Source organism: Cyprinus carpio, chromosome A12 (genome assembly GCF_018340385.1).
Source record: "Cyprinus carpio isolate SPL01 chromosome A12, ASM1834038v1, whole genome shotgun sequence".
Classification (NCBI taxonomy): Eukaryota; Metazoa; Chordata; class Actinopteri; order Cypriniformes; family Cyprinidae; genus Cyprinus; species Cyprinus carpio.
The window spans coordinates 6,088,943-6,116,689 of NC_056583.1; the positions used below are offsets into that span (position 1 = coordinate 6,088,943).

General features: G+C 34.6%; 1 protein-coding gene across 1 annotated transcript in view; it reads left to right on the plus strand.

Moving 5' to 3' along the window:
• LOC122146968 (tumor necrosis factor receptor superfamily member 16-like) overlaps nucleotides 1-11,640 on the plus strand; it is a 28,130-nt gene extending 16,490 nt beyond the window's left edge. The window contains exons 4-6 of the mRNA XM_042767310.1: nucleotides 8,324-8,597; nucleotides 9,275-9,435; nucleotides 10,867-11,640. Coding sequence (XP_042623244.1) covers nucleotides 8,324-8,597; nucleotides 9,275-9,435; nucleotides 10,867-11,195 — 764 coding nt within the window. The 3' untranslated portion in view covers nucleotides 11,196-11,640. The remainder of the gene's footprint in view (nucleotides 1-8,323; nucleotides 8,598-9,274; nucleotides 9,436-10,866) is intronic.
• Nucleotides 11,641-27,747: the final 16,107 nt, after the last annotated feature.

Genomic DNA, 27,747 nt, shown 5'->3' on the forward strand with positions numbered 1-27,747 from the left:
TGCCTGTCTGTACTGGACAGAAATAATCAATCTCTCTCTCTGTTCGCCCCACCCTCCCCATCCTACGACAATGAAGTGGGTCCATTCATGACAACTGCTCATCCCCCAGCTGTCTGCACTTGTTTGGCATGTGCCCTATGACATTAGTGGATAGAGTGATGAGCCGTTTTCTGGGGTAACATAACGGTTTGCCCTTGATGTGAGGGTTTGGGGTGATGATCTGACGTGTGCCCAAACTTGTGTCACCCTATATGGAGCCAGTTTTATGCCTTATGAATTTCTTGAAACTTTTAAGCCCGTGGTTTCATCCCGTTCTCCCTATGGGGTATAGCTGTGATTGAGGTTGGAATTACATCATTAAAATTCCAAGATGCCCAGTGTGGAATTTTAGATTCTTATGAAGAATTTGTTTTGTGCCAAAGTTTCCAAGAGAATCCTTTCAGCTGTGAACAATTTACATCTATTCTTTTATCTCACAATCTTTCCCTTTACAACCCCAATGTCAAGGTTCACCCACTAAATTGCGCGGCAAGAGTGTGTCCGGATGAAATCACTGACATTCAAGTTTATTGGCTTCGAGTGGTTATGGACCATGTTAAACAGGATTGGGGGTGTGGGACAGGCTCCAATCTTTTATGGCAGCAATTATTTAATACTTTTAAACATGAAGATAATCAAAGATTATAAAACCAAAACTGACTACAAATTTATTTAACAAGCATCATACATATTAATAAAAAATACATCACAAATACGTCAATACATATTACTGATTATTATATACTAAGTCTCAAAATGAATATACATTTGTCATATTGCACATTATAATATTTAATTTATTTTTGTTTTATTTTTTATTTTTTGTCAGACATTTATTGGTTATCGGCTATAACATAACATGATAATAAATTAACATAACATAAAAATAATTATTGGCTTTTCAATAACAGGCAAATTATTAATATTTGTACATCCCTAACTAATCATTTAAAAGACTGGTTAAAGATAAAGTGATTTCGAAAGCATTAACAGTTACACTTTTGAATTTAGGTGTGTCCCAATTCACATATTGTGTTTTCTATTATAAATATTGCAAGTAGTGTGTTCACACTGAAAATCTCAGAAAGAAAAAGTGCACTTTTAAAGATGATGCACTTAAATATCTTCATGCACTCAACTGTTGCAGGTTTAATTGCATAGCGGACAAAATAACCTTATAAAATTCATACACTACACGGTTGAGTGCATAGTGCATAAGTACATAGTGCATAATGTATATTACATCATTTGGGATGCAGCTACTTTGCTACACAAAAGAACTACAAGAGAGTTAACTACATGTACTGACTATAGGGTTAAGGTTGGAGTTACTGTAGGGTTCATTCGTTTAAGGTTAGTTACTTGTAATTATGCATAATTTATCGTTTACTGTGTAACTACATCGTCTTAAAGTGGAACCTTGTTAGCATTCAGGCAGAATACATTTCTTGCAATACCGAAATCTGTTTTTTTTTCCCAATCATATTTCATAATACATATATTTTTATAAACAGCAAACTATTGCATATTGTTATAAGGTCTATTCTTGTCCTAATAACTGACAGGAAGCCCTAAATATCACGGGCAGCACTGAACAGCCTTTATACATTAGCACTTAATTAAATCAGGTAGTAGGAAATACTGATTGAAGATCAGATTTCCTTGCCTGCCAATGAGTTCTGATTTACCATAGACTGGGTTAACTTGATGGTTAGAGGGGCTCAATTTGACTCTGTTGACACAATACAGATCATACAGATTTGCTAACTCACTATTGGATCAAGACTAAATAAAGACTCAATAAAGAATAAAGGATTTGAATGAGAAGAGAAAGAACCATAGCAAAAGATCTGAAAGAAAGGAAGAAAACAAAAGAGTACTGAAAACAGAAATGCAAAAGAAATGACAGATGTGTATCAGGAGACAGATTTAGTGGCGAGAGGGAGAAAGCATATGTACAGAAGCGTTTGTGGTCGATAACAGAGATGGAGTATCTCCGCTGTGTTCTCAGGTTACTCACACTGACCTTTTGTGAGCGGTATCACATTTTGCCACAGAGAACATGCATGCACACAAACAACACACTACATATTCTGCTCTCTTCTCCAGCATGACAAGGCATGTCACTGTGTATATTCCCAATAAACATAATGACAGAGTCAAATCACGCTTACAGGAAATACTTTCTCCCAGCCATCATCTTCTCATCTTAGATTGTTAAGACAGCTATTCACCTTCTCACTGAAGAATTAAACAGTCGCGACTGTGAAAAATAATAACCTGTGTGTGTGTTGGATTTTGTTATCACAGGCATAGATTATTATAGCATGCATACAGTCTATTATGCCATAAAATGTGTTAAAAAGGAGACTGTGGTTGTCCAGGCCTGTCTGCTTCTGTTGCTCATACTGTGTTATGATGTACAGTATGATGATCTGTAACACTATGAATGCAGCTTCACTGTAAATAAACAACATAGTTAGTGCCATTATTCCAAATACAACTGTGTCTTTGTTGGAAGTGACCAATAGCTATGGTCACCAATGCTAGGGTGTTCTGGGTGGTTACTAGGGCATTGCTAGTGAAGGCGTAACGGCCCTCTCACACCAAGAACGAAAACGTTAACAATAACTATGAACATGAAGTTTCATGGAGTTTCATGGAGTTCACAGCACAACTATAATGGTAATGATAAAACAGTAGCAATAAAAACACTGAAAGCAAATCAGAATCCACACTTTAAAATGATTGTAATTTTAACAGTACAAGACTATAAAAAGGCCACGGTAAATAGCAGTTAATTGGTTGACAATTTCCATATATGGTGAAAACTGTAATAGATATAATGGGACATTTTCTGTAATTTAATTTACAGTAAAATACTGTTACATGTACCTTTTTGGAAGTTAAAAATAACTAGTCATACAATTTACAGTAAAAAAAAAACAAAAACAAAAAAACGTAAATTGACATTCCTATAATTATCTGTTCTCAAATTCACATTTGCTGGTTTTTCATTTAAATAATTATTTCTTCTTAGTTTTTGGTTATAAGTATAGTACATCTTATATCGTTAGAGTAATGTTCATGGCATTATTTTAGCGTTGTGTGCTACAGTTATGGTGTTTTATATTATTATTTAGCTACTAAATCTACTTGTAATGAACTGTGGTTGTCAGTATAGTATAAAGGTACAAACCAGATTTTTTTTTTTACTTGCTGTATTGACATTATATAATAATAATAATTTTACTGTAAATTTAAGTTAAATCTCTAAAATCCAGTAATGATGCTACAGTTCTTTTTATGTCTAAAATTTGTGGAAACTACAGCTGTTTATTATTTTTTTTTTTTAGAGAGACAAAGCACAAACAAGCACACCTTACTTTGCTGTGAGAACATAACAGCAGTAACAGACTTACAATAAACATAACATTATTACTTATTGATGTGGACGGTATTACATGTATTATTGTAGTTGTATGTAATCGTCATAGTTAAGTCCAATTCTCAATCTCTTTTAATTTTATTTATGATAGAGAGTAATACTGCATTTTATAACTGAGGGACTCCTGTATGTTAACTTGACTTTTTAGAGCAACAGTTGTTAACTAGCTGTTCATGACATTGACAAATACATGGTATAAAGTGTGATTTTTTTTTTTAATGACGGTTACTAATGTTATGATCACTGCTCTATTATGAAAAACTGCAGATAATTGGGGTATTATGTGGTTGTAAAGTGAAATGAAACTCCTGTTTAGTGCGTAGGAGGAAATGCAAGAAAAGAAACTGAACATTTTTAACCACATATCCGAGAAGATGAAAGCAGCGGGAATGTCCCAGAATGGTGTTCAGAATTAGTAATAATCCCACAAAGAAGCAACACAAAAATTATTGATATTTATAGTCATTGTCTGTCCATTTACAGTAAGTGGCATGTACTGCAGATACTGAACCATTAGGTTTCATTCACTGATCATGCATTTATGCATTTTTGCATTTAGCAGACGCTTTTATCCAAAGCAACTTACAGTGCATTCAGGCTATCAATTTTTACCTATCATGTGTTCCCGGGGAATCGAACCCCCGATCTTGCGCTTGTTAACGCAACGCAATGCTCTACCACTTGAGCTACAGGAACGCTTTCATTTTGTGTTTTAAGACATTTCAAATTCATTTGGTTCAGACATGACATGTGATGCTTAAAAGATCAGATGTTTGAATGGGTGAGTTGTTTACTCTGTAACTAGTCTTGTCCTTTTCCACCAGTTTGACTCTTTCAGGGTCATTAGCAACAATTAAACAAATTGTTGTTTCCCAACATATATATATATATATATATATATATATGTGTGTGTGTGTGTGTGTGTGTGTGTGTGTGTAATTAATATATTGTAATATAATATATTTTTGTCTGTGTGTTGTTGTTGTACCATCATGAAAGCCAGGTCTCATTGAGATAATATCCTGTAACATTGATGGGTAATCAGCCAATCACAGTCTCATGTGACACTTCGTATTGCACTTCCCCCCATATTCAATCCACTGATCATCTGTATTTATGTGCAAGAAAAATATGCAAAATAACAATATGATACACAGAAACAACAAAAGAACAATAAAAACTGAGAAGGAAAAGGAGCAGGAAGCAGAGCATTAGAAAGGAAAAGATATAAATGTGTAAAGGAGTGAGTTCTGTCTTTATGAAGCAGATGATAACCACCCTACTAAAGGTCAACCATGCATGAGAGAGATGTGATGGAGAGATAATGGAAAAGAAAGAAAGCAATATGGAGAGGCAGAGGAGTTACAGAGACATGGGGGTTTGGGTGGGGGAGATTGTTTCATGACAAAGAAGATCTCTGTCCATGATGGTGTCTGGTGTCCCTTCTTCAATGATTCACTGTGTGTGTGTGTGTGTGTGTGTGTGTGTGTGTGTGTGTGTGTGTGTGTGTGTGTGTGTGTGTGTGTGTGTACTGGTATATATGGATTATGAGGACACAAATGTGTATAATGACATGGGTACTACAGCATAAACATGGTTTATGTGGACACTTCCTGTGTCCCCATAAAACAAACTTGCAAACACAATATAAATCTTATAAGACACTTAAATATTGTTTTCAAGATAATGACTATTGGTCTGTTAAGGTCAGTGATTTGAACAAAATCATAAAAATCCCATATTCCTACAGGGGGACATGAAACTAGAGACCAGTATATCAAAGAGACATTTTCTTCTTAGAGAAATTGATTTTTAACAATAATTCATAAACCGTTAAAGACAGACCTATGAAGTTGCTAAATGATGGTATTTGCTTTTACTGAAGCCATCAGTCTGCATTATTTTGTTGAATTAGTTAAATAACCATGTTTAACAGTGCAGATCCTGGTGAGAAACTACATTACCCATGATTCTGCAGAGAAATCTCAACCAATCATATAATTCAAACGAGCAAATCGCACCAAAAGAACATTTTAGCATGTCGACCCACTCCCGTGAAGCACTGCGAGTGAATGACAGAATTGAGTTAGCCTTTTTATAACCTCTCATATATTTGTGTGTGTGTGTATGTAATGAACGACTTCACCCTAGCCTGGAAGAGTGTGTACAGACAATTTTCAAGAATACATTTGCCTTTCTGTGAACTGAATGAAGTCTATGCTTCATATAGAGAGATATAATAATATAGATTGCTCTTTCTGTTTGTGCTGTTTTTACAGCAAAACTCATCAATGCCATTATTTTCATTCTTGAAGGGAACATTTTGCCTGTAAGGTGATTAGATTTGGTGATTAGATTTTGGGCTGTTGCCTTGAATATAAGAACATAGTGGCACATAAAGATTGCTCCCTATATAACCAATAAAATCTGTCACTCATCTTAGTTCATAGCGATCTCACACAGTTCCCTTATAATCAACGAAGCTCTCTACAATAAACACTGAATCTAATGTGTCTACACTTTGTTATAAAGAAAGGAGCAAGCAAAACACTGCATTGAGAAAAAAAAACATGAAAAAAAAACAGTAATTTTGAGCCATATTGAATGGATTCTGACTTAAACATATCTGATTGGTCATTGCGCTCAAAAAATAAACAGATACTGTATATCTGTGATTGGCTTCATTGTCAACGCTGCAAAAACACATTGTAAATAGAAACCTTTGACACTCTCCAGAGTGCTAACACAAATAAGCACTGGAGGATTTGCCAGATCTGTTTTGCCAATATGCTAATATAACTTCTGTTGAGAAACCATGAGAAAAAGATGAATAAAGACTGAGAGAGAACTTGAATAATCAGAAAGTATTATTTTAAGTAATTTAAAGCATTCTTACTGGCTTGTGTCTCCAGTTTTGGGAGAACTGTGCGTGGAGGGAAGGGTTTGTGTGTGTGTGTGTGTGTGTGTGTGTGTGTGTGTGAGTGAGTGTCTAAATGTGTTTCTTCATCTGTTTGTTCACATTGTTTTTAACTATGCCGTATAGTTGTATTTGATCTTATTAATTTTGCAATATTGTGATTCACCTCAAAGCTAGTTTGTTGGTTCTTAATAAAGACTTTTTAAAGATTCCTATGGAAAAAATGAAAGGGAAAATACTTCTGGAACCAAGGCACACAGCAATGTGCTAAAAACAACTTTGGCAACCTCTCAGAACAACCTATAAACACCAATGCCTGAACAACCACCCTGAACACTATGGCAACTGCATACTGTTGCTTTTTCAATATTAACACATTAAATATCATCTTAGCAACATCCTGGCTACCACCACCAACATGTGGTAGTGACAATTGGGTAACAACCCACATTCATTAATCACAATTTCTGTCTAAATCGATTGCAAAAAAAAAAAAACTATGTAAATTGTCATATTCATGCAAAAATACTGTTTCAGAAATTTGCTTTGCCTTTGTTTAATGAATGAGGTAAATTATTAAGTGTGCCACAAAACTAGCTCACATGCCCAAAATTCCCTCCAAAATGTTTCATGCTGCAGTACTTTGATCAATAAATCCATACTCAACATTCCCTGGAGCATGGCCCTTCCCCAAACCAAACCCCCAATGACCCCCCGCCACCCCCTACAGCCAGAATATCTGATGATCTTCAATGTGTCGTTCCATCTGTCTATGGTATAAATTACACCACCCATTCACACACACACACACACACACACACACACACACACACACACACACACACACACACACACACACACACACACACACACACACACACACACAATAGCCCGGGGCGATGCCTGTCCTACTTGGGCCGAGCTTCTACCTCTCCAATCTAATCACAGTCTCCTGTGCTAGCTGAGTGTCCATTAGGTTTGACTCAGGACAAAGCCTGTTTATTACGGCCCCCAACTGAATCAAAGATAATCAAATCAAAAGAATCATTTTTTAGCTTGCCAGCGAACAGAGTTCACAGGGTCAAGACAAAGCAGTCTCAGTTCTAATGTGCTTTTACTCAATTTTACAATATTCTTTTGTGTTTTTTATTTTGGGATTGTTTTAGAAACTAATGACTAGACCTCAGTGGAATCAGATAATGGTTTCAACACTTTTTTCTACACTCTTTTAGTAGAAAACAGAAAATCTAATTATCCAAAATATTAAGTAATCAAACACGTTGCCAATTCTGTGGAAATGAGCTTTTTGTGCATACAGATTCCATATCAAGGTCTGCTAATGTTGTAACTAACTTGCCAAAAAAAATAAAAAAAACATTCTGTCATCACCCTCATGTCACTCCAAACCTATATGATTTTTTTTTTCTGTATGTAATTTTGTTGAATATTTCAACTGTTTGCATCCATACAATAAAAGTTTTGTGCATACATGTTTAGAACAATATGAGGATGAGTAAATAATGAACTTAATTAAAAATGACTTTATTTATTCAGGAAGAGTTAGTTTGTGTGAAATGTTTTTTTTTTTTTTGTTTTGATTTTAATATATAAATTCAGTACTGCAGTTTACATAAAAGTGGTTTTATGAATGATTTGCATAAAAATTCTTAATGCAGCAGTTGCAATAAGAATTTCTATGTAAATAATTTCTGAAACCAGTTTTATTTAAATATAAAACTTTTTCTGCTTGTGTTTCATGAATAGCTATGTGGCTCCTTTTAAATAACAACTGCATGATTTTTTTATGCATTTTGTACTTGCTTTAGAAATCTTTCATGCCAATTCACATAATAGCTTCTAAGCAACTAAGCAACAGATTTTGCATCTTTTTCTTTGACTTTGTCTCTTTTCTCCAACAGATGCAGATCCTCCTGACACCTCAAGCTTCCCTTCTTCTCTTCCATATGTTACACCTTTCCTTCCTCCTTTTTCTTCTCCCTCTTATTCTTCTTCTCCTGCTCCATCAGTTGTCTCGTATACAGATAAGTCTCCTCCTGACAGTCCTACGGAGAGCGTGACCACGGCTGACCCTGGGCTGAAGAGACTTGGGTTGAGCAAAAACCTCATTCCTATCTACACCTCCATACTGGCTGCAGTGCTGTTGGGCCTGGTGGCCTTCATCATCTTTAAATGGTGAGGAGGACTGGAATTATTCTCTCCCCAAGCTGTTTTCATCTCCGCTCACAGTACAGCTATGTAGGCTTTAGTTCATCTATTTTTATAAAGTAAGGAAAAATGCTTCTAGGCTCTTCTTCCATCTGATCCATCACGAGCACATTGTTTATTATGTGGAGTAAAACAGAGACACTGACCTCAGATCAGGTTAAAAAACATTTATTAATTTCATTTCTGATTTGATGAAGCACATTCAAGGCCTTAAGCAAATCTAGCAATATAATAATCAAGACAGCAAATGCAAATATGAAAAATAATAACTACATGTTTTTTCAGACTGATAACAATGTAGATAAAAATTTAAATAAGGAAGATAGTTTTCTGAGCAGTCATAGATGGAGGTTGTGGGGGAAAGGGGTCATGAACTATTAACACACACAGCTGGAGGGTGTAGACTCACTTTGGTTCCTTCAGAGTATGAACATCCTGGTGCTTTGAAATCATTGTTTGTTTGAGTGGTCCAATATCGCCATTTCTGGCTCAGCCAATGGGGTGTGTTTGGGTGGGACAAGCTTGTCTGAACAATGGCAGGGGAAGGAAGAGTGGTGTAGAAATTTCACACTTCAGTTTTAGGTTAGAAATTAATAACGATTGTGATAATAAAAGCTTCTGATGTTCGCTTTGATATCTTTCAGGTGGAACAGCTGTAAGAAGAACAAGCAAGGAGGCAATAACAGAGCTTGCAGTGCAAACCCCAGTCAGACCCCTTCTCCTGAGGGAGAGAAACTCCACAGTGACAGCGGTATCTCAGTGGACAGTCAGAGCTTACAGGAGGGCCAGGGGCCTCTACATACAGGTACAAACCCAAGATCCTGAAAATTCAAGTTTATTGAATCTCATTATATATATATATATATATATATATATATATATATATATATATATATATATATATATATATATATATATATATATATATATATATATATATATATGACAGATATGTTGATCTTGGTGTACTTGCTGTACAAGCTGCTGTTGTTACTGCTGCTGACCTTATTGTATATGCATTTGTAGGAGTTTCCCTTTCAGGCCCAAAATATATGGGAGGAAAATATTTAAATAAATAATACAATGTGGTTTAGAAAGGTTTGTCAAAGTCAGTTTTTAAGGCTTTTCGTGTTTTCACTGTTATACACTCGGGGGGTGCTATTACACATCTTCTGAACGAGTACAAAACCTCCCAAACAAAAACACACGTGAACAGGACGAAGAAACAAGCGATCTCTTATGTAAACAGATGCATATTAAAAATAATGCGATCATCAGGAATAGACAGCATATAAGTGAAAACTGCATAATGTTACGGAGTAAAATGTTGATCCAGGAAGTGGTATATGTCTGTGCAAGCTTTGGAGGTGTTGATGGAAGCAATTTACTGGATTTATGCTTTGATAATTGTACTGAATATTATCCAGATGTAGTTTTTGATAAAAATGTGATTTTCTCACCTTTTTGCTCAAAACTATACATTTTTATTAAACCTACCTATATTCATGTGTTGATAAAAAAAGAATGCTTTAAGCTAGAATAAAAGTTGTTGTTTTTTTTTTTTTTAATGTAGAGGCTCTGATCTTTATTTTGGTGTATTGCATATTCAAATATTAATACAGCAAAATATACTGGAGGCCATCAAATTTTAGTGAAAATCATCAAAATCAATGGCGGTGGCTGGCAACTTTTTTCAAAAATTGCTGGTGGGGAAAGAGTTAATTTGCTCATTGTTAGTATATCGCCCAAAAAAACTTTCCACTCATTTTGCCCTGTTTAGTAAATCTGGCTCCTAGAAAGCTGGAGCTGGGGGAGATGGAGGGTTTCAGAGGAACTCTGTGGGACCAGCTTACAGCAAATACAGAACCAGACTATTTCAATATTGAGGCAGCAATCCTGTTTACTGCAATGCAACACATTGATTGTTTAATTTGTAAATTATTTTAAATATATATATATATATATATATATATATATATATATATATATATATATATGTGTGTACATATTACCGCAAATACCGAACCAGATTTTTTTTGTATTGTTTTTTTTTTTGAATTTTAGGTTAAACCTATCAGGCTGCACTGTCTATATTACAGTTTCATGAAAGAATTATATATTTATCATGCATTTGTGTGGTTTACATAATGGTAAAGTCTATATAATTTCTACGATTATATTACTACTATAGCTACTACCATTACTACAAACAAAAAATTTATTCTTTTTGTTTTAGTGGTCAAGATAGATGGAGGTTCGGGCCTGTCGTTGCCCTTACACACACGGGAGGAGGTTGAGAAATTGCTAAATCGTACCTGTGAAGGGGAGGAGTCAGGAGCCAATGAGGACACTGATTGGTGCAGCCTGGCAGGGCTACTTGGATACAAAGAAGAACACATTGCTAATTTCAAGCAGGAAGAGAGGCCCATCCAGGCCCTTTTGTCTCATTGGGCGAGTCAGGATTCGGCTAACATTGATTCACTTTGCACAGCACTGAAGAAGATCAATAGGGAGGATATCGCGCAGAGCATCACAGTTAAACCAACTGCTACATCTACCGTATGAGAAAACACGAGCTTGCAAACACACACATGCTCCCAAGCTGTAGATGCCGAAATACACACCTTACATTGCCTTCAGCATACTTCGATGTTGATGTATCACCTGTGAAGTTGATGTGTCACTATATCTTTACCTTTAGGCTGTAGACAGAAGTGCTGTTTCCCTTTACCTTTGATTATGGCCAAACTGTGTGCAACAAATGCACAATTTAGTAAATATTGTTTCCATGTTCCTTAAATTTGAGAAAAGGCATATGGACTTGAACACGGATATTCATGTCTTTCCTGAAGAGAATTCACCATAAAAGACTCATCAAATCAAAATCATTCATTTATGTTTAACACATTTCAGCATCACAACTATACAAACTCCACACCACATCCAGCTCTAGCCTACAGATTATTCCTCCTTAGTATTAGTTTAAATGTTTTTATTTATTTTTTTTTTATTATTTTTTTATTATTTTTTTTGTGTCTATATAGGGGAATCTATGTGTAATCCATAATGCATATGCTATTGATATGTCAAATGTGGCCAGTTCAGTCATTGTCTATGCATTGAGTGTACCATTACCACAAACCATATCCACTGATTATATCCCGTCAGAGTTTGACCCCTGACCTCCTTTGTACACAGTAGATGTTGTGCTCATGTGCTTTAAATACAACTAGAAACCGTATGAGAAGAATCAGTCATAGAAAAATGATTAAGAGAAATCACTATGCTCTATATCAAGACTGTAGAAATTGTGAGACTTGACAGTTTTTCTGTGTGATGTGAGCTAAAGAAGCTAGATTTATGCTGCCACTATTGTCAGATTTTTGTTTAATTTGATTATTAACTAAACCAAGATTTACTACTTGCTAGTCCTAGTCAGTTATTAGGAAGAGGGACATTCTCATTATAGAGAGCATTGGATTGGAAAAAAAACAGTGTAGAACTCAATATTTTCTGTGGTTTAAATATGGTTAAAATATCTGGTAGTTTTTTTATTTGAATGTATATTTGAAAAATTATAATTTGGATCAACTTAAAAAAAATCTCTAATTTGTTACAGCCAAATTTATTTATGGTTTGGTTTGAACTTTACATTTTGGATTATTATTGATCATAAATATTTATACATAAGCCAAAATGTTACTTAATGTATCACAAAAACTTATTTCCTTCAGTAAATAAAGTGTATAACGATTCTTAAGGTAAACTAGATTTTAGCAGTTTTTTGCCCATGGGTGGTTGTTTATTGGCCCAATTCTTGCAGTACATAAACTTTTTGAGGAGTATTTGGTTAAACTGGATTTTGGCAGTTTCTCCCTTTTTTTTATATCAAGATTATTTAGTAAGCCTGCATAAAAGGAAGAAATGGTCACATCTTCATGACAAATTCATTAACACAAAAATAAATAGTCTCAAAAGCTTTAGATTTATTCACGATTAATAACAACCATAATAATAATATTACATAATTAGATAATATAGATAAACAGGGTTTTAAGGGCTTCTTTAAACCTAATTACAACAGCAACCTTCTGTGAGCCATGTGCTTGAAGATGTTTATGACTTCACTGTGATCCACTTGGATGTCCCTCTCCCCATATATATTCTCTTTTTTAGCTATTCTGTTTGGTTTTATAAGATAATTTGTATTATTTGGTTAACATGATTATGAATGACATTGAGAAGAGGGGAAGGTGAGCAATGAGTCAAGTATTTTTGACAAACTTTTTTGAAATATAATTTAAGTAATTATGACCAACTCAATTCCAGATTATAAGAAACTATAGCCATACCATTACTATAACATATCCAACATGTAACATCCGCCTACCTGGCAAAAATTTGATACTGTGGTGGACCAGGGATGTTGGTCTCTTGAAGGTTTCTTATTCACTACACTTTCCCTAAAATAAGCCAGCAATGAAAAAATAAATAAAAATAGTGTGAAAAGTACAGTTGCAGTGAAAAGCATTTCTGAAGGATCACGTGACACTGGAGTAATGATGCTGAAAATTCAGCTTTGATCACAAAAATAAATTACATTTTAAAATATATTCAAATAGAAAACAGTTTTTTAAAATTGTAAAAATATTACACAATATTACTGTTTTTGCTGTATTTTGGATCAAATAAATGAAGCCTTGGAATGAATCATGAATTAGCTTCTGCATGATAAAATATAAAGATTTCACAGTGATCTTCTGTAATTTTTTTTTTAGTTACTACTAAATTACTGTAGTAAAACCATGTTTTACTACATTTTATATACATGTGAGGACGAGCACAGAGTATACCATAACATGATTAGGCTAAATGTTAATAAATTAAGTGTATCAGCAATCATAATTCAAAGAAGAAATTTCTTATCTATGTTATCTAGGTGACGAGGATCACTCGTCGCTTTGTGTAAGTTCCAGTACGAAACAGCGCGGGGTCGCACCTGTTATGATTTTCCGATGGTAAAAACAAAATATATGTTGTTGTATTACTTATCAATATATAGTTTTTGACCAGCGAATGTGTGCAAATGTGAATTTTGTTTTTTTGTCCGTCATTAAAACGGCCACGGCGCCTCACATTACATTTTCATCTACAGGTTACAAACTAGTTTTTGTAGCTATATAGACGGAACGCTCAAGTTTTTCCTGTGGTAAAATGCATTTGGCCAAAATCGCATTTTATAAAAGATGAAATGCTACTGTATGCACAGGCTATTTAAGTGTTGGCTATGTATTGGCTATGACTAGATGGCAAATGCTAGCCCTCTCTCTCAGGCGACGTCCCACATGTCTCAGTCAGTGAGTCAGTCAGACATCAAATAAATAAAATATGAGCCTTTATAGACATAGTGTTTAGTAGTACTTATTCAAACCAACAAGATATTTATTTACCCTTCGCAAAACTTTGTTCAGCTCAGCTGTTGTCTACTGTGCGGCTGCTGTGGAACTTCAGTTGATTCAATGAATATAGAGGGGGCGGAGTTATCAGCTTACTGACAGCTTGAGGATCGAATAAGATTTACACAAGCTCGTTTTAAGAACTTTCATTTGCTAAATATTTTTAAAACAGACAGACAGACGTAAAGGGTGACCAATAGCATTTTAAAAAAAAAAAAAAAAAAAAAAAAAAAACACCAAAAAAAAGGGCACTTCGGAGTGTAAGGGCAAAAAGGGCATGTGCTCTGCACAGGTTGAGCCCTACCTGTGCACGTGCCTGGGCCCAAGTTAAAAGGGTGGTTGTCTTAATATCTAGCATTCTAGTCTTGTGCCCAAATGTTGAGAAAAATTATACCAAACATTGTAATTGAGCCTAAGTTTGTTCGGAACCATAAACCTAGTGCAGTCGTATTAGTGATGGTCCTAAAAAGACCCCACTAATGTACAGTATGTTTATTACATTTTCTTTATCAGTGTTCTGTCTAAACATTCTAGATGGATTTAATGAGCAGGACGTTTTGTCCTCCTGGTGGTCTGGCTAAAAGTTGATAGCAGTGTCCTTATTTTTTTTCTTTTCTTTTTTCTTTATTACAGAGGTAATATGACACTGGTCACTACCTGGCTCAGGTCATCGCAATGACAAAAGCGCTCGGCCATTTAGTCTGTGACCCAGATAGAAAAATGTTAAAGACAGAAGACACATATCCGCTCATTAACACACACCAAAGAAACAAGCTTCCCCATAAAATTAACCGGTGACTGATATGAATGTTTAGGGTGATTAAAAGCGATTCTTTTGAAGGCATAATTCAGAGTTCCCACGGTCATGGAAAACCTGGATATATCAGGGAATTTTAGGGATGATTGGACATTCAATGGTCAAAAATGTTATATGTTTTCTGCTTATTGTTATGTTAGACTCTAAGATTCAGCAGCATGTTAATGGATAGAGTACCAAAAAATTAAAGCGATCCAATCTAACAATTTGTGCAACTGATATATTTGGTTCAAATAATGTCTTTGGTATAGGATATAGTTGTTTTTAGATGACAGGAAGAAATCAATTCAAAAGAAATCTCCAGGGATTTATAATGTCTCAGGGCTTGTGTAGAGATTTGCCCATCTGTCATTGTTCCATACTGTTTCTATGTTGTCTATATATCAGTGGCCTTATAATGGAGTGTTATAATGGAGGTTGCAGGAAGCACTAGCTGAACTTCTGAACTTCAGCACAGACATTTGCAGGGATGGGAGATGGTCAGAGATGGGAGAAATTTTTGACGTTCTTATGCAAAAGATATGAAACAACATTAAAATTCTCTAGCTGCATGATTGTCAGTATTCATAGATTCTTGTGAAGTTCATTCAGTTTAAAAAGCGATGCAGCTGAGCCTAAATACTGAGGAAAGATTGTTTTCAACTTTTTGGCCATACATTTTTGGAAAAATGCAAACACACTGTAATTTGTATCTTTAAATGAAGGCATTCTCCATTTCTGGATGTGATTTTGGTGACACTTTCTAATAACTTTCATTTATAAATCATTAACAAACATTATATAATGCTTAACAGATCATTAGTTAATATATATTCAAATAGCTAGAAATATGAGATAATGTCCTTGTTAATGTTTACTAATGAACTTACTAAACATTACCTAATGATTAACATATGATTATTTCATGTAAATTGAAATGCTTACACATGCCAGTTCATGATGTGATCTTCATTTGTTGGTCTTTGTTTGTTGTGTAAACCTCTATTTACACATCTTAACAAATAATCTATTCATTATTTGTTCATGTTTTTACAGTACCCAATCTAAAGTGGAAACTATTCATCATTTGCAAATGTTTATAAATGTTTACTAATCATTAATACCTTTATTAACAGTCATCTCAATGGCAAAAAGTGTCCCGAAAGACCTGAATTGAATCTACTGACACATCTTTACTAACCATGTATTAATCATCTGTTCATGTTTTTGCAGTAGCCAATCTAAAGTTGAAACTATTCATAATTTGTAAATGTTTATGAACAATTACTAATCATTTAGTATTTTTATGGGCATTGGACTTTTAGTTAATGAAACACGGTTTGTGTAAAGGTGGCTGGTTAAAAGGATGCTCCACCCCAAAATGAAAATTTTGTCATTAATCACTTACCCCCATGTCGTTCCAAACCCCTAAAAGCTCCGTTCGTCTTCGGAACACAATTTAAGATATTTTTGACAAAAACCGGGAGGTCTGTGACTGTCCCATAGACTGCCAAGTAAATAACAGTGTCAGGGTCTGTTATTTTTTCCGTTATTTTTGTTTTCTTCTCTTACAAAAAGTGTTCCCGTCGCTTCATATAACCCAGATTGCACGTCTGATGGCAGATGGAGTATTCTGACAATGATTTTCATACCTTTTATAGACCCTGACACTGTTATTTATTTGGCAGTCTATGGAACAGTCACAGGCCTCCCGGTTTTTATCCAAAATATCTTAAATTGTGTTACGAAGACGAACGAAGCTTTTACGGGTTTGGAACGACATGGGGGTAAGTGATTAATGACAAAATTTTCATTTTGGGGTGGAGTATCCCTTTAAGTTTAGCTAAACATAACAGATTGTAATTTTGGTGTAAAAAAAAATTTTTTATTGCCTCAACACTCACATTAGTATACAGCTCTTCAGTATATCATTAAACAGCATATTCCTTGAACAGTTAATAAACAGGGGAAAACAAATCATTTTTTAAAATAAAATATTTGTTAATTTATCAAACAATATAATATAAACAGATTGAACCGTGTTCCCTTATAATAATCAGACTGACCCCTGTATACTGTTGACCCTTTAACCAACCCTTAAACCTACCCAAACCACCAAACCTGTCCCTAACCTCACCCGGATCACACCTCAATAGCAGCAGAAGTGTTGTGCAATAACACAAGCTTTTAATCATTGCATAACATCTGTTAAAATCATGTGTAGATTTTCAATATGTGCTTGATTATGTGGAATTGAAAGTTTAATGACATTTGTAAGCATGAAATAATGATTTCTTTAAACATTAGCTAAAGTTTATTAGCAAACATTAACAAGAACATTATCTCACGATTCTAACTCTTTGAACATTTATTTACTAATCATCAATTAAGCATTATATAATGTTTGTTAATGATTTATTAATGAAAGTTATTATAAAGTGTTCCTGTGATTTTTTTTTCTTCTACAAGATTAGAGTGTAGCACTTAAAAAGTATAATATACATTTTGTATAACAAATTCCTGAAATTAATATCAGGTCTTTTTTTTCAGTATGTACATAATTTTGCTGTGTTTGTGTTAACTGCTTTAGTTTTGTGTTTATACATAGTCTGAAAGGCTTATGGTATTGGTCTTGTAGGGCAATATCAGACAATCCTGCAACCACAAACCCAAAGTCACATGATTTGCCACTGTTCTTCAACCTTTATACCATTTTGCCATTTTTTTCTTGTATAAAATCCTTTTGATTATTTGACAAACGTGCCATTTTGGTTTCAATTTATCTGTAGAATATTTTTGTAGTGTTACACAATATCGCAGTGCATATCTCTGAGATGGATGTCTCTGACAATCACACTTGTTGGACATGGAGTTGATCGGAAGCCCGTAATACCCAGAGACTAAATCTTGCACTTGGTAGAGGAGCTTTGTGAGATGAGTATGAGGAGCATGAGATGGTGAGCAGGTGTTTTGTTGGGTTTATTTGGACACAGGTTCTGCAGGAAGAAACAATACTGAATGTTACATGTATTTACTGTTATGTACACTGTATCATATAAATGTGAATTTACTAGAATTAAAGTAGGTTTAATGCAGGTACGATTATAAATAAGATATAATAAACTAAATAAGATTGCAACTGGATATTTGTCTGATGTTTTTTTTTTCACAAAACACACACACACACTCTCTCTCTCTCTCTCTCTCTCTCACACACACACACACACACACACACACACACACACCCACGCGTTTCCATGTTTTCCATAGATGTAATTTTATATAATACAAGCTGTATTTTCTATCCCTAAACTTACCCCTCACACAAAACTTCTGCGTTTTTAGATTTTCAAAAAAAAAAAAAAAAAGTTCATTCTGTATGATTAATAAGCTTGTTTCCTTATGAGCAAGGGCATAAATTTCATCTAACAGTAGGAGGGACAATAAACCTAAAATTTCTCAAGAGCAATTTTTGAAGGGGACACAAATAATAAAGCCAAAATTGTAATTGTAAAGAGATAGATAAGTGTACACAGCATGTGTACATAGAATGAAGATTAATAAGTTAATAGGTTCACCACGCGTTCATATTATAATTATTAAATTATTTCGCGTCCTCCACATAGTATTTTAGGTTTTGTCTGGGATTGAGGACGTCTCTTATTTAGATATTCAACCGCAGGAAGCCCACTGCACTTAACATCATACTGAGCAAAACCCAACACATCGGTAGATCTACAATATTAGCCTAATATCAGTTCACACACAGGCTTATCGCCATGTTAGTTATAGTGGGTGACTTAACTTACTATTCAACAAGCTGTATTAAAAAAGCTACCAAATAAGCTAGATAACCTTATAATCACTCATGGGAAAATACATCGGATATCATCAATTTATTTTTTTGTCATGACTAATTTATTAATGATGCAGCATCATCTGTATTAAAGAGAAAGAACCACTTTAACCGATGTTTAAAGTGAGTGGTCCTGACCCCCGCTCCCCAACACAATTTACGCCCCGGCTTATGGGGTACAAAAAATGTCCCCCACAAGGTCAAAAATGACTGATATTACTATCCTTGTGGGAACATCAGGCCCCCATAATGTAGGCAATACCAGGTGTACACACACACACACACACACACAAACAGATACAGCGTTCAATATGAAGAACCTAGCATTAACAGCTTTTCTCAGCATGTACTCAGCTTTGGTACAAATTAAATCACCCTTAACTTTTGCAAAACAGTATAGTCATGTGAAAAAGAAAGGACACTCTATTGAATTTCATGGTTTTCCGTATCAGGACATTTAAAAAAAAAAAAAAAAAAAAAAAGGTCCTTGGCAGGTCTTAAAAATGGGAAAATAAAACCTCAGATGAACAACAACATAACATGTCACACCTTGTCATTATTTATTTAACAAAAACAGGGAGTTTCCAAGAAAATTCCCAGGAAATTCACCCCATGGTGAATACTCTGAGAATGTGCAGACAACCCAAGCCCTACACCTCAGACTCTACGGGTCAAATAAGTCTAATAGAAATGTGTAGAAAATATAATTTAGGAAACAGCAGATAATTGTAATGTACCAAAGCATTTAAATTTGTTCAAAAGCATTAAAACTGCTTTTATGATCTGCACAAGGGACTAGATGATGTGGAGTTTGAACAAGTTTTGAGAATTAATCTGAGAAATGTACCAAACACTTGTCTGAAAACGCTAATTTAAATAAACGTTTGTTTAACATATATTGTCTTAAATATGGATGAATCACACTGCAGTGGTTTGATCATGCTGTAAGTTTAGACATATCAGATCGCTGTGGGCTCATAGGGATTTATTTTGAAAATAAATCACTAAATTTAAGATGAAATCTGATGAATCGTACTGATTTTTAAGGCCTCCTAATACTAATTGACCTGTAGCTCTTACATCTGCACAAACATCTCTGAGGATTTTGGGCATTAGAAAAAAAAGTGTTGACACAACGGATGTCTTTTCTCCCTAGTTCTGGGTCAATAAGCAAACTATCATTGAAGTCAACATTCCTCTGTGTGTGTGTGCGTGTACCTTGTATTCCATACGTTATGAGGACCAAATGTTATAGTAATACCAGTAGGTTTTTTTTTTTTTTCCCATGAGGAAACAAGCTTATATATCATAAAAATATATTGAAAATACAGTTTGTACAGTATAAAAACCATTACGCCTATGGAATGTCCCTATAAAACATGGAAACCAATGTGTGTGTGTGTGTGTGTGTGTGTGTGTGTGTGCATGTGTGTGCCTATGCCTATGAAATACTAAAATAATTACATTTGAACAGACAGATATTTCCACCTCCACTACTTTTGAGTGTTTTCTGTACAATGGTTTGCTCTGCAACACTATTTTTATTATTTTTATTTTTTTTGTAAACTTCTGTTATTTTGCTTTAACCCTAATACAGACACCCATCCTTTAATGGCACAAAACAAACTTGGCTTTACACATCAGTCAAACAACCTGTGTCCCAGTGTTCAAACTATCCACCCTAAATAGTATGTGAGATTAGAATAAGTGTGTCCCAAAGTATAGTATTTTGAAAAGAGTATGCTAAAATATTAGGCTAATGTTGCCTACAATCCATTGTGCTTTGGCGAAGGATTTGGTTCAGAACTACAAACAGATGGTTAAGCAACGTTTCAATGAAGGGGTTTAAGTTACTAATAATCTACATTTAACAGTGACACAGTGCATGTAACTATGAGAAAGAGCGGTCCGTTAAAGATGCAGTTCTATGATGTGATAGTGAAGTATGTCCCAAAGCCTACTTTCTACTACACACTCAAAATTGTGTACTTTTTCTTCACCAAAAGAGTACATACTTTAAGGGCGTAGTATAAGTAGGCACACAGAAATGCAGCAACAGTCTACTCTTGTCTAAATGGGAGGTTCTTGGCCACAGAATAAACTGCAATGCAGACCAGACTTTATGCTAATAGTCCATGATCTCATGAGAATTTGTATGTATTTTATGTAAAATATGGTTCTACAAAATGTACATTTACTTACCTTTTCACAGACATTGAAACATACAACACTGACATATTAACAGCATCTAAATGTCATAATACTGTTGTATTGACAACACCTAAAATGTAAATTATTTACGTTTGAACAACTTTCTAGACTTACAAATCTATCCATATGAATATTGAAGCCCATTATATACAGAAAAATCCTGGAATGTTTTCCTCAAAACCTTAATTTCTTTGCAACTGAAGAAAGAAAGACATGAACATGGGGAGTAAATTATCAGGAAATTTTTATTCTGGAAGGTAACTACTCCTTTAAGGGGTCTAAAAATCTAAATCGCTTATGATAAAATTATAAAAATGCATTGATACAAATATCTTGATATAAAAAATGTGTAAATATTTTATGTTTTTTAGCTGTAAATACATAGCAATTTTACGTTTTAAATGTTGTAATACATCCAAATTGTACATTTCAGCATCATTAAAAACATTTAAAAATGTACACTTTGTGCTATACTAATACCTACGTATAAGCAATGAGACCAGGCTAGATGAATTAGTCTATTTCTAATGCTTAGTCGACTGAATCTCCCACCAAGTTCCATATAACTTTTTTTTTCTTTTGCTTCGTAGACAAAAACAAACAAACAAATAAATATGTGGTACCCATGCCACATTTATGGGCATTTATGGGAGAGGAATGTGTGTGTAGTCTTTGTTTGTGTGTGTTTCTGCTCATACATACTTCTCTTCGGTATTGAGCAAAATAATCCAGCTCTCTTGGCTCCTGCTGCAGTGCATGTGCAGTCAAATGCTTCTGAAGTGCAATTAAATGAATGCGGTTACAGACCAAACAATAAAATGGTTAATTGTGCATTAACCCTCTGAAGTTCCTGCTCTTCCAAGCAGCGTTTGCTCTATTTCTGGCCTCATAAAATGTTCCTTAATTCAATAATAAGAAGAGGGAGGAACATTCTAATAATGACTGATGTTTTCTTGTCTAAGTAATTTGAAATAAAGCTATAATGGGGGAAAATTTGGCAAATTACTGTATGTGCTTTACATTGCTAGTTTGCTTTACAAAATAATCACATACTACTTTCGCAAAAAACAAATTTACTGTATTTGTGCAAATATAAATGAATGATTACTATTTATTTGATGAACTGGAAACAAGTGGAATGTATGAGAGGCACACAATGAGTCAGTTTTTTGTAATATTCATTTGGTAAAATGGCAATCTGTAGACAGAAAACACTTTATTTTCTCACTCAAAACCAGTGGACTTATCCTCTTGTTCCACCTGAAGCTTCCATCTGTGGGGATTTGATTTGTATTTTAATGCATTTATGACATGTTTACTGGCAGCTGGAGGTTTTTCTTTCTGTGCATCCTCAAGTTCTCCTTGACTTCCAGTTATTAATGACATTTCAGACCATGGAAGCTGCAATCAGGAAGTGTTTAATATCTTTTTATAGCCTTTGACTATAAGTTCCCGTTGACTTCCATTTCAAAATTAGATTTTAGTTTGTGGAAACTGCACGCAGGAAGCACTTAGAATTATTTTTATAGCCTTCCAGATTCATTTTTTCTTCATTTTATGGTCATCTCTTTGCTGAGAGGTTCAAAGAACCACAGAATCACAATCTGGAATTGTCATGACATAATAGGAGACTAACAAGTCAGTTGGGTTTTGTGTGTGTGTGTGTGTGTGTGTGTGTGTGTGTGTGTGTGTGTGTTCCTGGTATTCCCTGCATTATGGTATACAAGTATATTAATACCAGTAAATTTTGACCTTGTGGGGACATTTTTGGTCTCCTTGAGGAAACAAGCTTATAAATCATAAATCAAATACATGCCATATGCCGAGAGTCCCCGTAAAGTTAGTTAGTTAGTTAAAGATAATGTTTATGAAGAAGTCACATTTCTCCACATCATTCTAAATGTTATTGGGTTAAAGGTCAATGCAAAATGCAAATATGATTGTACCATACTACATCATTCCTGTAGTTTCTGTGTAGAAGAATATTTGTTCTTTAAAAAAAATCATATTTTCATATTGATATTTTCCTGTAAAAGTCCAATATAAGCATAAACTTAATTAAATACTTATATAAAGACTATTAATGTCATTATTTCATCAGGAGAGAAATATGCACTGATCAAGCATAGTTTTCAAGCAAAAACAGCCAAAACTGTTCTAAAATATGTTGGTGGGTTTTAATGTGAGAGGAAAACTGTGTTTGGGTTTTTAAATTGATGGATTTTTTATTGTGGATTTTTGAATTATGTTTTTGGTTTTTGCAATGGTTTAAAGTTAAAACATCTTAATGATGGATTTTCTTTCTTACGAACAAACATTTTCACTTCACAAGACTTAAATTGATAGACTGGGGTTGTGTCGATTTGTGGATTATTGTGAAGTTTATATCAGCTGTTTGAACTCCCATTCTGATGGCACCCATTTACTGCAGAGGATCCACTGGTGAACAAGTGATGCAATGCTAAATTTCTTGAATTCAGCAAATTTTCAAAAACTGCATAAAGTATTTAGAAAAAAAAACTTCACAGAGTGTAAATGTGATATTTTATTTTCAATCAAAGCAAATGTATAAATAGAGGACACTTTTGGGAACATGCAAATTTGAAAAGAAACTGTCTTCAAAATCAAATTACTTTAATTGATATTATATATCATATCATATATAATATCATATCATATCATATCATATCATTCCCTGTTTTACTACTTAACAGATCAACAGTCCAAAATAACATTTGAGTGAAAGAATTTTACTCAACAGTGATAAAATTTACAATACCCATGCTATATTTGTTTCTAGAGCCTATGAATATAATTAAGTGAGATCTGTCATAACCCCTTCCTCCGGTATTTACTGTACCCTCACAAGAAACTTACTCAAGTTGACACCCATAACCTTTCAACAAAAGTGTGCCAGGGCTTAAATGGCTCTAGTCTGTTTGTATAAAGGACATATAATTAATTTCCCAAGAATCTGTCAGTAATGTGATAAGTATATTGAGGTGTAATTTGATGTATTGCTGCAGCTTGATATTCTTGCTCGGTCTGTTTTACTTTGTTTTTCTTTTCACTCAAAGTACTGGGGCACTGCAGCTGTCAGCAACTAGCAGCAGAAACATTCAGTTTGCTTGTCCTGTCATGCCACTCCTGACAGCAACTGAAAACATACACAACCACATACACATACTCAACCTAACACAAAATTTAAAACTGCATGTTAGATTACTGAATTAACATCTGTCTTATCTTTGTGACAGCCCTCTGCTTCACATGATCTCCAAACAGACAGAGGTAGGAGACAGAAAGAGCATGACTGGGGCTGAATGTGCACTATTATCAGCATGTGTGAGGAGTGAACGTTCTGTTATTAAACACCTGTCTGAATAAGTGTATTATTTTCAAGTTTAAGCTAAAAAAATTAATAAATAAAAAACACTACAAAGAGTTACATTCAATCTAAATTGTTACAAAACTCCCCTTCTTTTTTACTGTACTGCCCTTTTATTGGAACAATATCAATGAAGTCATTTCTGATATCTCCTGAAAATAGAAACATGACATAATATTATTCTATTCCATTTCAGCCTGATGCATTATAGGATCTTGATGGCCATGTAAATGAACTGTCCAGAAAGAGCTTGTGTTACTTTACAGTGGTTTTTTCATTCCTCTATTGCTAAATGATCAAAGAACTCCTGGATATTATACTATATGTGTGTGAGAGAAGAGCCTGATATGAAATAGTGTAATGTGAGTATTTGTATTGAACCAAGCCCTGTTTCGTAAAATGGAATACAGAGTTACAAGTGAATAAATCTGCATTTGAAAGGAGAATTACATTATTTATTTATTTTATTCATTATTATTATTATCATTATTATTGTTCTGTGTGGCAAGAATATATATACACTTGTTCATGGTGTGTGAGACTGACACCTGAGCATAAGCAAAGCCCCGTACAGTTAAATATCATTCATAAGCCATTCAGTCCAAACTGCACACCTGCCACATGTAAGGCCTGGCTTTCCCTTAGGCTTCTATTGGATCCATTATAAAGCTATAATCTACCACAGTACACAAGGCTGCTAACCACCTACAGATAGATGTCAAACCAATCACACTCAAGATAATGACTCAGTAGTTTCCCTGCAGCTAAAACATCTCCTATAGGCTCATATTTCATACATTTTCCTTTTAAAACAACATCTCTTTCATTTCCGACAGACCACCAAAGAGAATATAAGAGGCCATGAACTCACAAATGACTTTCTTGAAGCCGAGAATCACTAATGCAATTAAAAGAAAGACGAAAGGTAAAAAGAGACATAACAATAAAAAATGTCCAACTTAATAACAGTACGTTACAGGTGCATGCCTAAAATGACAATGATTTGACACACTATTGATCCCCAAAATACATCAGTCATGTTTTCATACATGATCTTTGAGCAGAAAGTCAAGTCAAGTCACCTTTATTTATATAGTGCTTTATACAATACAGATTGTGTCAAAGCAGCTTTACAGTGTTAAACAGGAAAAACATGGTGCATCATGCAGCTCAGTTCAGTTCTCTTCCAATAGTATCTGTACAGTCAAGTCAACAATGTTGGCAGAAATTGTCTCCCCAACTAAGCAAGCCAAAGGCGACAGTGGCAAGTAACCAAGACTCCATCGGTGACAGAAATGAAGAAAAATCCTTGGGAGAAACCAGGCTCAGTCGGAAAGTGATTGCAATGACAAAAAAAAAAAAAAAAAAAAAAAAAAAAAAAAAAACGGAGGAAGGAGATTGTTCATGATTATGAGTGCCCATGAAGCAAAGATGGCAGCATCCAGTTTGAATACCTCCATTACTGTAACACTGAGATGAACAGAAATGCTCATATACAGCTCTCTATAATCACATCATTTGGCAGTTTTACAGGTTGTTAAGCTGCCTTCAAGTTATAAAGGAATTATTGTATTTATTAAATGAGTGCATGTGAATGGCACCATAATTTCATAATTGCCTTTTTAAGTCCTGACTTAAGTTGAGGGTGTGTCAAATAAAGAATAGCTTTTTTGCAATCATGTGATTCTGATGACGTGCGAAACTGAGATACAACAGTTTTGGAGGCAGCAAGTGAAAAGCAGAATGGATGAGATGGAGGTACAAGAAAAATGTATAAACAGAAATCACAATATATGTTGGACATCAAGTCAAATCAAGTCAAGTCACCTTTATTTATATAGTGCTTTAAACAAAACAGATTGTGTCAAAGCAACTGAACAACATTACTTAGGAAAACAGTGTGTCAATAATGCAAAATGACAGTTAAAGGCAGTTCATCATTGAATTCAGTAATGTCATCATGCAGCTCAGTTCAGTTTAAATAGTATCTGTGCAATCATTTGCAATCAAGTCAACGATATTGCTGTAAATGAAGTGTCCCCAACTAAGCAAGCCAGAGGCGACAAAACTCCATCGGTGACAAAATGGAGAAAAAACCTTGGGAGAAACCAGGCTCAGCCAGTTCTCCTCTGACCAGACGAAACCAGCAGTTCAATTCCAGGCTGCAGCAAAGTCAGATTGTGCAGAGGACTCAACTGGTTCCTGTGGTCTTGTCCCAGTGGATCCTTATGTTATGAAGAGGAGCGATTTTATTTGAATATGTAATGTCACTCACTGTCCGGGACTGCGATTGTTACTTGTAACTATGTGATAAGAGTGGCAATTGTAAGCAAGTGAAACTATTTGAACACACAGCTGACACAAAACATGGGCCTTCGATGTTCCCTCTCTCTACAGTTGCACTTATTGCAATTGTAGCGGAGCGAGGCGACACAAACAGTTTCATTTATGTTTAGCCTCTGGTCGTTAGTTAACTTGTCCTCTTCTTCTTTCTTAAAAGAAGACAAGAGAGGAGGCAATGCTGTTGATAGATCTTAACTTATACTGAACTAGAAATATTCTTGTAATCGTTATCAATTTTTCAAATCAAAATTTCATTCAAAACAAATTGAATCAAATTTCAATATAGCTTGTAAATACTACTTTAAGGTCGTGAATTTAAATAATAAAATATATCTTGTTTAAAACTGATAATCTCCTCCTCATTCCTTGCCTATGAGAGACTTTTCTCTGCCTTGCTATCTGGGTGTTACAGTTAATAAGCACCCAGTCATACATCAAAAAGAGATAATTTATTCAAATAAAATAAAATAAAATAAAAACAATAAATAAATAAATAAAATAATCCTCTCTGACTTCTTTCCTTTGAAACTGCTTTAACAAGATCATCAAATTCATATGATACACAGTACAGTACATCTCACAAGATCCTACAACACACATCGAAGAGTAACGTGTATCTGACATCCACTCACAGGGGAGATAATGGAAATCTACTAGAATGAGTACAATGATCTTGCTTGCCCTCCTTTAACATTATTAGCATAGTACAAAAAATTTCACGCCAAAACAAGACCAACAGGCTACAGTCTTCCCTTACTGTACTCCACTATCCGTTATATACCTCTCCTCTGCTGTTCTGTGGCTGAATCTCGCTGGAGTGGTGCAATGGTGTCGGGTTTAGTGGCGGTATCAGTTATCAGGGATGGAGCGACATCATAGCCGTGCTGTTAAAAGACAAAGAACTTGCCTTCATCCATTCCCATTTTCAATCACAGAGTGCAATCAAGGACTTTATATTCATAGAACCGAGGCTGAAGATGATGGGCTTTCCTTATTTACTTTAATGTGCTATTTTGGAAAGTTTACATCAGCTTTTAATACAGTAGGTCTATGAAATCTTGGTGAGT